The sequence below is a fragment of the Lytechinus pictus genome, chromosome 13 (assembly GCF_037042905.1).
Source record: "Lytechinus pictus isolate F3 Inbred chromosome 13, Lp3.0, whole genome shotgun sequence".
In the NCBI taxonomy this organism is placed as follows: domain Eukaryota; kingdom Metazoa; phylum Echinodermata; class Echinoidea; order Temnopleuroida; family Toxopneustidae; genus Lytechinus; species Lytechinus pictus.
The window spans coordinates 24,032,071-24,043,799 of NC_087257.1; the positions used below are offsets into that span (position 1 = coordinate 24,032,071).

The following is an 11,729-nucleotide window of genomic DNA, read 5'->3' on the forward strand; positions in this document are numbered from 1 at the left end:
TTTTTGTACAATAGATACTTAAATTAATTGCTATTTGTGATAAAGGACCGCCATTTTCAAAACATTTTTTGTTCCTTAAGGGCCTTTTCACACGTGAATCTTGAATCATCATTGTAATGATGATTACAATTCGTCTTTAGAATCATCGGACCTTTCACACGCTCACTCGAAAACTGTGATTTGAATGGAATGGAACTGGAATTCACCGGAGGAGTAGAATTTGAATTCGTGACTGTGATTAGCGTTTGTGATTCTAATCATGTTTTGGTTTGGTTTCACACGTGCTGAACATTTTTCATTAGCCTTATTTTTCACTGGAATCATCATTCAAATTACTATTTTTTGTTTACCGTCGAACCTAACAATGACCTCCACGAAAAACGCTTCTCGTGGCTTTTTAAAAATGCACAATCAAACGCCTCGTATAAACTTTTCAGGGAAGAGTAATTATCATAACATAGTGATATGGATCCTACTCAAATGATTGGCTGAAATGCATCATGTGACCAGTAATTTATTTTAGCGAACAAATTTGCTAATAACCGGTACTGATGGCTAATTCTTTTGACCGGTCAGGGTTGTGAGACGACGATGGTTTATCAGATTACAAGGATCCACATCACTAATATATATATATATATATATATATATATATATATATATATATATATATATATATATATATGTATGTATGTGTGTGTGTATGTGTATATATATATATATATATATATATATATATATATATATATATATATATATATATATATATATATATATATATATATATAAGTACATATCATTTTTTTGGCTTGGGCATATTACACACTGGATACAGTCCAAACGCCCTCGGCTATGCTTCGGGAGCATGCTAAAGGTATATCTCGATCGTGAAATTCTTACCAATGCCCTAGATGATATGTATTATTTGTATATTATTCAATTCAGTGGCGCTGGAACATTCGGCTCAGACAAGAGTTGGGATCAAGCCGTTGTTTACACACAATAGAAGCATGGAGGGGGGTCTTTAGTCTACAAATGTAGACCCACGTCTGCAGTGTGTGTACCACAGCTGATTCAAGGAGTCTGCATAGCAGACTAGGTTTACTGTGGGCTGCAGATGTGGCTCGCTTCGCTCGCCCTTTCAGGCTGGTTTGCTTCGCAAACCAGCAGCAGCGCGCTTCGCGCGCTGAGATCCCACCTCACGAGCCATTCAGAGTCTGCATAGCAGACTAGGGGGCCTTCGCTTAGCGACGTACGGAGGATTCAAGAACAGAGTAAGACCGTGTTTACACAGTGACTCGGCTCGTGGGTTCGACACATGAGACGTGCTCATCACCGCAATTTTATGCTGTGTAAATGCGATCAGTGTGATCCGCGAGTCGTGTCGAACACGACGTATTTGATCCGCCAAAATCGTAGGTTTCAACCACTGATCTCTCCACTAAGGCGATCACAGTTACCCTCTTCGCAGCGTTCGACCCTGCTTGAGGATTCAACACTCGAGCCGAGTCGTGTGTAAACACGGTACATGTTTTGACAATGCCCGTCAAAATTTAATAGCAAAGAAAGTTGGGAGGTCTTTGACTGATATTGGTGAACCGGAACAGCATTGTCGTCCTAAGTTTCCGAGCTGACGAAAAATCGCAAAGATGCCGTTTGTCGAGAATCAATTTATTCATCAATTTTCGACATCTTGAGACTTCTTTGTATTTGTTTTAATGACGGGCATTGGACAATACACTTTATCTGTTCTTGGATCTCCCGTGTGTCGCTATGCCAAAACTCCCGAATAATGTTCCGTTGCCACTGAGTATATTACCGGATGAATATATTATACGATATATATTTGATTGAAATATTACTGTGACCATGTTCAGATTTTCTCACATTCTCGTATTCTACACATCACATACCCCATACTTCGGATTATATTTGAATGTACTGTATTTCATTGTCTCATGTGTGAAATAAAATAGAAAAATACTTATTGGAAACAATTCATATGTATTCGTTGTCAGCTGTCTAGTCATGTTAAATTATCGTATAAAAGCAATTATGATATGAAGGAGATTGCGATGATAATAAAACATAACGACAATAATAGTAGTAAAGGTTGCTATATAACAGCAACAATAATTTTAGTAGTAATATTAGTGAAAGTTATAATAATGATAATAATAATATAGGGCAGTTGTATCACGCACATATCCACCTTGATAGGTGCTCCCATATATAAAACTGATAACAATAAAAGAGTTGGCCTATAAATAATTGGCGATGATAATAGTAATGATGATAACAATAATTGTAGTCCTATATTTACGCTAAGTATACAGTCAAATGCAAATCATTATCCATGATTGGTTGTTCTATTGTTCATATTATACTTGACCATATAGACTTATATTTACCTTCAACTGTAGAACTGGTTATATCTTTAATATTACAGGTCCATGAAGCAATTTATATAACCAAACCGTGGACCAGCTTTTAAAACTGTAATGATTTCAAAAATCAGCCAAGAAGAAAAAGGAGGAACAAATAACTGGAACATAATCCAAACTTTAATTTACCCCCGGGAATTTACCACGGTTTGGACAAAAACACATTTGGCACTAAAAATGAACTGAAGGGATAATGATTTCATCCGAATATGAACAGATGTTATTTTATCTGCAATAAACAAACGAATTATGGATCAATAATAAACAGTACTATATGTAGGCCTACTATCTTATAGACAATAAATGCATTCACATGCGTGCCGACTAAAGCTGTGCAAATCGTTAGTGCGCATTTGTTATAGCTCTGGTTTTCTTGTTATAATAACCTTGATAAGAATTATAATTATTGATTCAGATTTACATTTTGCATTATAGATCAATGCTCGGTGAGTGTAGGCCATTCATGAAGGGGATACCACCTTTTAACTATTTCACAGTCCTTGTTTGCAACCATTATTTCAGTAGAGCCCTCGTCATTAAAACTAATCTGGGTTACGAACGATCGACCAAACGAAGATTAACTCATTATACGCGGCGGGTTTCGCGGTCAATTTCTTGAGAGCCATTTCGGGATTCTGGACCGACTGCAAGGCATAACGAATCCCAGCTAACTGGTCAGGCCAGACCATGGACCGGTTCGCAAGTCTCCTGGGCATCATTGTGACCGTCTTCGTACTCGTACCGGTACAAGGCCACATATCATTCCAGTACTGCAGGCCGAAGTGCCCAGAGTGTCCACAGGCGGGTCTTATCCCCTTGGAGGATTGGCAACTGAGAGAGATCCAGAATGCCCAGAAGAGGGTCGCCGCTCTCAAGACCAACCGCAGCATGACTTATAGCAACACCAGGCCTATCGTTTCAGGCTTTACAACCAGTCAGGTAGGGAGTGCAATGATGCCCTTTCATAAATGCGGTCATCTGTACCGCGGTATTATTTGCCGGTTACTATACGGGTATCAGGATCTATGAATATTAACCTACCCTTTTTCCCAAACTGCTATAAAATTATCAAGGGCTCGATCTGCACGTTCAATATAAGATATCAAGAAAACGTTGCCATGCCTCTGTCCACCGCTTGCCAACGAAGTTGTTTCACCCACATTTTACTTCGAAATAAATTAATATCATCCACTTTTATACACTAAAATGCTTCTAGGTTACCCTTACATGCATGAATTAAACTCACCCGTTATGCTTTTTTACGAGGTTAAAAAAAACTTCTGGAGTGCGAAAATACAGATTTGCAGATAATACTTGTATTTTTTATGTTATATTTATATGTAATTTTCATATTTGATTATTTTCTAACAGAAGGAACGATTGAGGGAATTATTCGGCCAATACTTCAGCACAGACAAAACATCAGCTGACGAAGACTTCATGTTGTTTGACGAAACTAACCCAAGTAGTCGACGGCGAAAGCGCGACCCCGATGATCACCTGACTCGGGTCTGTCCGGTTATCCGAACTCCGAATGTTCTTGTGACAGTCTATGATGCGGATGGCAACGTCTTACAAGTGATTCAGGTGAGCTTTCAGATTTCAGTTTTCCATACAATAATGCAAATTGAAAGGAAACAATATGTAAATATCATAGTTGATATAGTTTGAAGTTTATGTAGAATATCTTCCTAAAACATTTCAATAAATTAAAATAACAGTTTACTAAAAAATGTTTAGGCATAGCCATATAACAGTTAATAAAGCCTTTTCTCTGTATTTGTTTTTCATCATAAGCATAGTTTGGTAGTAGGGTCGTCGATCAATGTTTTGGATGGGGGGTGAAAAAGAAAAATTCCGTAATTGTCAGTGCGCTCTGCGCACAAAATTATCATAGGCCCTACCGAACTTTTCGCCGTCAAGTTAACACTTGCGTTTATGTCATGTTAAATTATTGCATATATATTTCCACTGCATTTTAAGATATATATTAGCATATATTACATAGGTTATATAGATTCGAATCAGTGATAGGTCAATACGTCATCACGTGACCATAGCTGCGAGGATCGCATTTGTTATATTCTAGGTTTTGACGTCACCTCAGGGAATATACTGCGTTGTATTGTCAATTGCGGCGTTATATTCACTAAGGTGACGTCACTCGCTGCATACAAGTTGCGTAACAAGGCAGTTTATCTGATGTACGCGCTAATGTTAACGCGTCGATTGCATGAAGAACGCGCTTGATGTATTTAAAAAAAAATATATATTATGACGTAGATGGATCAGAGCTGTAGCAAGAATTTCGGGTTTGAGCCAGATGATGAATGCGATTTCTGATGGCGAATCCACATAGACTATATAATATAACAGATATTGCCTAGCCTATCGTTGTAATAAATAACATTTCATCTCCCCTCCGAAGCTATATTTTTCCCTCGGGATAATATTTTCCCTCAGCGCTGCGCGCTTCGGGCAAAACATAATCCCTTGGGAAAAATATAACTCCGTCGGGGAGAGGAAATGTTATATTCAAACTCTAGGTAGGCAATATCTGTATAATATAGGCCTATTCGTGTCAGTTTTGGTAATGCTATACCGTCAGACAAGACATGATTTCTCGACATAGAGATGTATACTAATACATCTCTATGTTACTCGATGATTTTTTTTATATAGTCTCCGTTAATAGAAAAACATCTTATTTTTCTTGATGTATCTCAGGCCGACGGTCATACACAACCGGTGTTCCGTGACAGATGTGCAAGCCCTCTCTCACCGCATGTAATCTCAGCTTCATGTATGCCGACTGTACGGTTTGCTTACATGATTGGCTTCCATGTCGATATGAACAACCAGCCAACGCATATCCAAGCTTATCGTATTCAGATCGAGTCCTGTACCTCGATCATGTCAACGGGATGACCAAGGTTTACATACACTGTAAAAAATGAAGTGCGAATTTAGCACTTACAGTGCTTGTATAGTGACTGCACTACGAGTGCTGATTTTTTAGTTCAAATTTAAACTAGAATATCAGCACTCGTAGTGCAGTCACTATACAAGCACTGTAAGTGCTAAAATAGCACTTCATTTTTTACAGTGTAAGAAATATGGACCAGACACAAAATATGAATAAAGTCCGACAGGCAGTGAAAAATAAACAATTAACATATTTATTTATTTATTTATCAATTAATTAATCAATTTATTTATCTATCTATGTATTAAATTATTCATTTATCAAGACCTACATTATTTCGCTAGGGTCAGGATCACTTTCATCGTGGTCTTGATATTGCGAAGAAAAACACATAGGAAGAAAGAAAGAAAGAAAGAAAGGGAGGAAGAAAGAAAAAAAAAAGAAAGAGAGAAAGAAAAAAAAGAAAAAAAGAAAGAAAGAAAAAGAAAAAAAGAGAGAAAAGGGAGAAAGAAAGAAAAAAGACAGGAAGAAAGAAAGAAAGAAAGAAAGAAAGAAAAAGAAAAAAGGGAGAGGAAATGAAAGAAAGAGAAAAATGAGGAAAGATTATTAAAACAAGAAAAGAAAATAAAGAAAGTAAACAAACAAGAAAGAAAAAACACAGAAAAACACTCCAGAGGAGGTGTTTAATGCTGCAAAAACTGACCAAATAGTCGCAGTCGATTCAGGGGAGCGTTTCATGAAAGGACTTGTCGGACGTTTTATCCGACAAGTCCTATTTTATCCGACAGTTACCATAGTAACAGTACCTCTCAGCCAATCAACATCAGAGAAAGATGTCAGATCTGACAACTTGTCGGATGAAAATGTTGATGAAACACTCCCCAGGAAGGCAGAACAGGCCATGTAACCCACTCCCTGGAATCACGGATTTTTGTTGTTCTTGTTGTCTTATATATAGATGTATATTTTTCATCAATGATGATTCATTTTGTATTTAATTTTACTCTCAAAAACTGTTCCTTGTCATGATTACTTCCCTCTCTTGTGAAGTATCATTCGGCATGTTTTTTATCTACTTGCGTGAAATGTGGGATACCTATTCTTAATTAGTTATGCTTAATAGTATTGTTAGGGTAGTCGTTGTTACTGCTATATGTTTTTGTCTCTTTTTTAAAAGACCTATTATGTATATTGTAGACGTTATTAGACATCGTTAATGTGATTTTAATTTATACAATTGTGCGGACATCAGGGGCCCGTCTTACAAAGAGTGTCGATTGATCCAATCAAACACAATTATGGAAAGCCAGCAACGTCAACATCTAAAATGCATGGGTTCAAATTTATTTTTTTAGATATCATGTATATACCTAAATTCATCGTTTTCTTGAAAGTTTGGTGTACTTCTCTTTGTTGTACAAAGGACATTGAGCAAATTTCCTGGAGAAAAACTATGACATGGATGGATTTCCATAATTGCATTGACGCCCAATGGCGACAATGCATTGTTCTTGTTCCGTATTCCTATTCCGTCGTCTTCTTCTTCTTCTTCTTCCACCAAATCCCATTTGTTTAACACATGGTTTTTGTTAGCTCTACCCTGGCTCCGTCCCTCATCCAAATTCATCCAAACTTGGTAGACATGTTGTCCAGCATCCCTAGTTGTGCACCTCGTCTTCCATTTTCCAAAATCACTCATGCATGACCATCCAGGCGCCATTTTGTAAATTTCAAGTCCATTTGCATACCATTACTAATATCGTCCTAACTCCCGCATCCTGCATGTTACAGACTTCTAACAAATTGCTATAGATAGTCAAAGAGTTGCTCCATCATTTGCGACGTATAACCTGACCTTCAAAATGCCATCTTCATGCCCTAAATTCAAATCCGAAATAGCCTTCCTTCAAAAACTTCATATTTATTGAAACGTAAAGTCAAATAATCGTAAAATGGCCATAACTTTTTTCTTTTTATTCAATTCGAGTTGATATTTTCAGGAATTGATACTGGCAACATATCATACATACGACTTAGTTTTCACGCATCATCGACCTTCCGGCATTTAAATAGCGCCCTCTAAAGTTTCAAAAACGCTTATCTTTGAATGCTCCTCATTGCGTCATGCATGGCCAAACCCGTACCCTTTTTTAGATTTAGGGTGTTCAAGATATGCCCATTCATGCCATTTAGAAAAATATATACCTTACAGCTGACGAAATATCTGAAAAATGCTCCCGAAAATCAGCAAAATACGCAAAAATGCACTATAATGCCAGCACAACTTCAACTTGCTCTTATTTCCTTATTATTGAAGCTTATCCTTTCTTACTTGGCAGATATGAGTATTGATATATACTTTAACCGTTCGTCAACCTTTTGTGACAGAAACTGACATAGAGCTCACGTCAGCTTAAAATTATTGTGCAAAACTGTCATTTTTAATGTCTTTCTTTATATGGCATTTACTTCCGGTCTATTGCTTGCGCAAAAATAAAAGTGGTATCAATGTCACCGCATTGGAATGCCCTATCCAGTGATACCAAATACGACATAGGTTACAACAGAAAATTTCAAGATAAGCCAATCTGAACACATGGTTTACTACTCACAGTGCACACATTATCAACAACAGAATTGTACACAATGTCTATGGCATAACGTATTATGCATGCACATCGTTCTGCTATGTACTTTACACTGAGTTACGTTAATGAACTGTCAGGGAAATGTGTATGCGTATTCATATTACTCTCTGTGTCTTTCTCTCCCTTCTCTCTCTTTTTTTTGAGCGGCCATATGGTCTAAAAATGGCCCAATGGACGAAATCCTTTTGACTTGAGAATGTAACTTCCTATGGAGGGCAAAATGTACCAAAATCCACTTTGATTAACATGTAATTTTTGTTAGTCTTCCCCTGCCTCCGCTCCTCATCCAAATTCATTCCGATTTGGTAGACATGTTGTCCATGATGCATTATTGTGTACCTCTTACTAGTATTTCATTTTCTAAAATCATTCATGCATGACAGTGCATGCACCATTTTGAGTGAGTGACATCATCATCTCTCTCATTTGGATGTAACTGGCTCGTTCATATAACTCTTTTGTTAAAAATAAGTGAAACTTTGAAATGTCATAACTTTCTTTTTTTACATCCGATTTTGATGAAATTTTCAGCATTGTGCTTGTCTGATTTTTCCCTATTGATCCAAATCAAAATTTCTATGAGGTGGACTTGACCTCTAAATCAGACACGTCAATGCATGCACATCGTAATGAAACGATTGCAGTTCTAGTTATAGTTGAGGTTGTTTGGATCAATAGTCCCGACCTTTCGTTGGAGAACGCGAACGCTTATTTACGACGTTAGTTGATTTTGGAAGAGACTTTTGAGCCCGTCGTCATGGTCGTAAAACTCTGTCCTGCAATGCAAATTGTGTGACATGAGATTTTTTTTCGTTTCGCATCTGCAACGGAAACATTCATTATGCGTTTCGTGTGCAAAATTCTGGTTGCTACTATGGTAACAGCGATATATCCGATCTAGGACGACTTTCCAAAGCCACATTTGGTTCCTCCCAGAGCTCGAGAGGCCGCCCGGGGGGCCCACTTCCATTGATCGAAGAGTGGATACCAGGCGCGACCACACGTAAAAAGGGAAAGAGTGGGCAAGTACGTTACGTATAGGCCTATGTAACGTTATAAGGGTGTCAAAAACCATGTTTAAAATACTGAAAAGGAGGATATGTTTTCAATACTTCGTAGGGTTTCACAAGCTAAATACTTGTTAAGAGATGCATTTTCATAATCTGGAAAAGCCTTGCTTACCTTGTTTAGGGTGCTTTTCGAAACCGCATGGTCGTGCCTGGTATCCACTCATCAATGGAAGTGGTCCCCCCGGGAATTCGAATCTATAATCCCCATTTCTGGGGGAAATAAAACATAATGCCCATTACATTGTGTGCTAGAGGCATATCGTTTGTGTAGGAGTAAACAAAAGAAAAAACGTCAGACGTATACATGATGTGTACATAATCAACGCATGCGAAATGGTTTCGGCTGGAGAGGTGATTTGACCCATGGAATCAATTGCCAGAGATCCACCAATAATCCACATTAAATGCAATATCGATTCGATGGACTGTAATGATCTATATCTAAGCCTTAATTCAGTAAATTTTTCCTCACTCAATATGTAGTCGATTTGTTTGAAAAACCACTTTCTTATCCATGTCATAATCTATTGTAGGTCCTGCATTTCGAATATCTCCAGCCATCCGTCGTAATGTACATGCATGTATGGTGCGGATTCTAAGTTTGATTTTATTGACTATAATGTACAATCAATCTTAAAAATCAAGTGTATGATTAAGCGTTAACTTTTGTGTAAGGGGACCCTAATATTAGCGTCCGTGAGGATTGCGAAAGGTGGCTAGTAACACTTTGTAAGACGGGCCCTAAAGCCCCTGAAGTGTTATCTTAAAGATCACTGTTTCTGGCAATGTATTATGAAAACAAACTAATTGAAATGATTTCATGGGGGCTGCAGTTGAAATATTGAGTCGCGTATCTTACTATTCTAGTCACAAATGACTGTCTTCGAATCAATTGTGACTAGAATTAGTAAAGCTGTTATTGAAATATTCGCGCCCAGCTAACATGGCTAGTGTAAGAACATGGTGGAGTGGGGTTTCAACTGACGCACTTTCTTATGTTAGTCAACCAAGATGACTCTCCATAGGAGTTTACAAATAAAGATAAATATATATTTGAATAACCATACAATTGCAGTCAGTGAAAACGTGATATTAACAGTAACTTCATCTTAAGATTGGATCAGGGTCTGCGAAACAGTGGGGGCTCCACTTTTTTTAAATATTAAACGGTGTACAAAAACGTTAAAATATTTATCAGAGATTGGGTGGTCCTTTTCAGGACCAACACTTGCCCAGGAAAGATACATGGTGTACCGTGTAACCTACTACACTAAAATTCAACTAGTTGTGATTTTTTTTTGCATGGTCAGCCCCCACTTTTGGCTGACCCCCCCCCCACACACACACTTTCAAAACCCTTCTACGGCCCACATAGAATGGTAGTCTGCAAACACATGCTCATATTTGATATTTTAACTAAACCATGTCTAGAGTGAAGACTAGACTCCAAAGTCTCTCTGTGTGAATCTAGTCTCACTACTTTAGACTACATTATGCACTATATGCGAAAATGCGAAAACCAAGGGTCTGTGCCTGCAGACTACTAGTATATACCATAGAAAGGCTTCAAAGTTTACGTTTAAAAACTTCGTATAAAGCGTTGATGTGTTGTTGTTTTTATTATAGGAGGAAGAATTCACATGAATGTCCCTATCATTCTACTTCGTCGTACAAACTGTGCTAGCGGAACATTTAATGTATTTGGGAAGATTTCTGTAAAATCTGTTTTTGGAGTATAAAAAAAAATCTCATTTCAATCAGATCACTGATAGGTTGGAAATTAAAAAACAAAGCATTAACGATCTTCTCTGTCATTTTTTGCGAGACAATGCGACAGATTTTAGGTTTTATTACACCGAGAGTGCATTGCAAAGGCCATCAAATTATGGCGCCATTTCTATCATGGCTATAGGGATCTAAACGTGTTTTTAAAAATGTGCCTTGATAACGATGTCAAAAAATCCTAACAAATAAATCTTAATTAGGCCCACTTTTTTTCAAAAAGGAACAAATGAAAGAGCAATTAACCAGAATTGGACACTGATTTTCAAGGATTAATGCAGAATCGATTTAATCTCATATACAGACCTGAAAGTGCATGAGGGATGACGTTAACAATTGCTCCCAAGTTTGCCATTGGTTTCCCCATCATTATGGCGGTAGAACTACTTAAATCAAATGGATGGAATAAGGGCTTTTGTTATGAATGATTGACAGACGGAGGTGACATAACGGTATGGGGAGTGGTAGTGGAGACGAATGAAAGTGACGTCATATTATTCTCAATTGAACCTTGTTAGAGTTACAAATTTACCTCTCCCTTTCAGTATCTGTTTCCTTCTCTTTTTTTCCCGTACTCTTTCTTAATTTTTGTCCCCTGCCCCCCCCCACTTTTGGCACCGGCCTTGTTGACAGACAAACGCGTTTGAAAAGATTAATGGCCAGATTCTTGCCTAAAGTCATCTCAATAGCGGTTCCTTTAACAACAAAAGAAAGAACCACCACCACTCAAATTACAAATTTCTTCAATGAAACCACTGACGCATATATACAACCCAAAATGACAAAGAAGATGGCTCTTTCGGTTTATGAATATTCATTGGATCTCCAAAACCCTCTTTCGAGGGGATCAATACTTTTT

General features: G+C 37.6%; 1 protein-coding gene across 1 annotated transcript; it reads left to right on the plus strand.

Annotated features, from left to right (window-relative positions):
• The first annotated feature begins 2,905 nt into the window (after positions 1–2,905).
• LOC135156459 (uncharacterized) lies at positions 2,906–5,402 on the plus strand. Its single transcript, XM_064109021.1, has 3 exons — positions 2,906–3,383; positions 3,816–4,031; positions 5,172–5,402. The coding sequence occupies exons 1-3, from the start codon at positions 3,132–3,134 to the stop codon at positions 5,370–5,372; spliced, it is 669 nt and encodes a 222-aa protein (XP_063965091.1). The 5' UTR covers positions 2,906–3,131; the 3' UTR covers positions 5,373–5,402.
• Positions 5,403–11,729: the final 6,327 nt, after the last annotated feature.

Excerpts from the sequence above, each read along its gene's own strand:
- LOC135156459 (XM_064109021.1), top strand. The coding sequence starts at position 3,132 with ATGGACCGGTTCGCAAGTCTCCTGGGCATCATTGTGACCGTCTTCGTA. Across the intron at positions 3,384-3,815 it reads CAGGCTTTACAACCAGTCAG|AAGGAACGATTGAGGGAATT; the intron begins GTAGGGAGTGCA and ends ATTTTCTAACAG. Across the intron at positions 4,032-5,171 it reads ACGTCTTACAAGTGATTCAG|GCCGACGGTCATACACAACC; the intron begins GTGAGCTTTCAG and ends GATGTATCTCAG.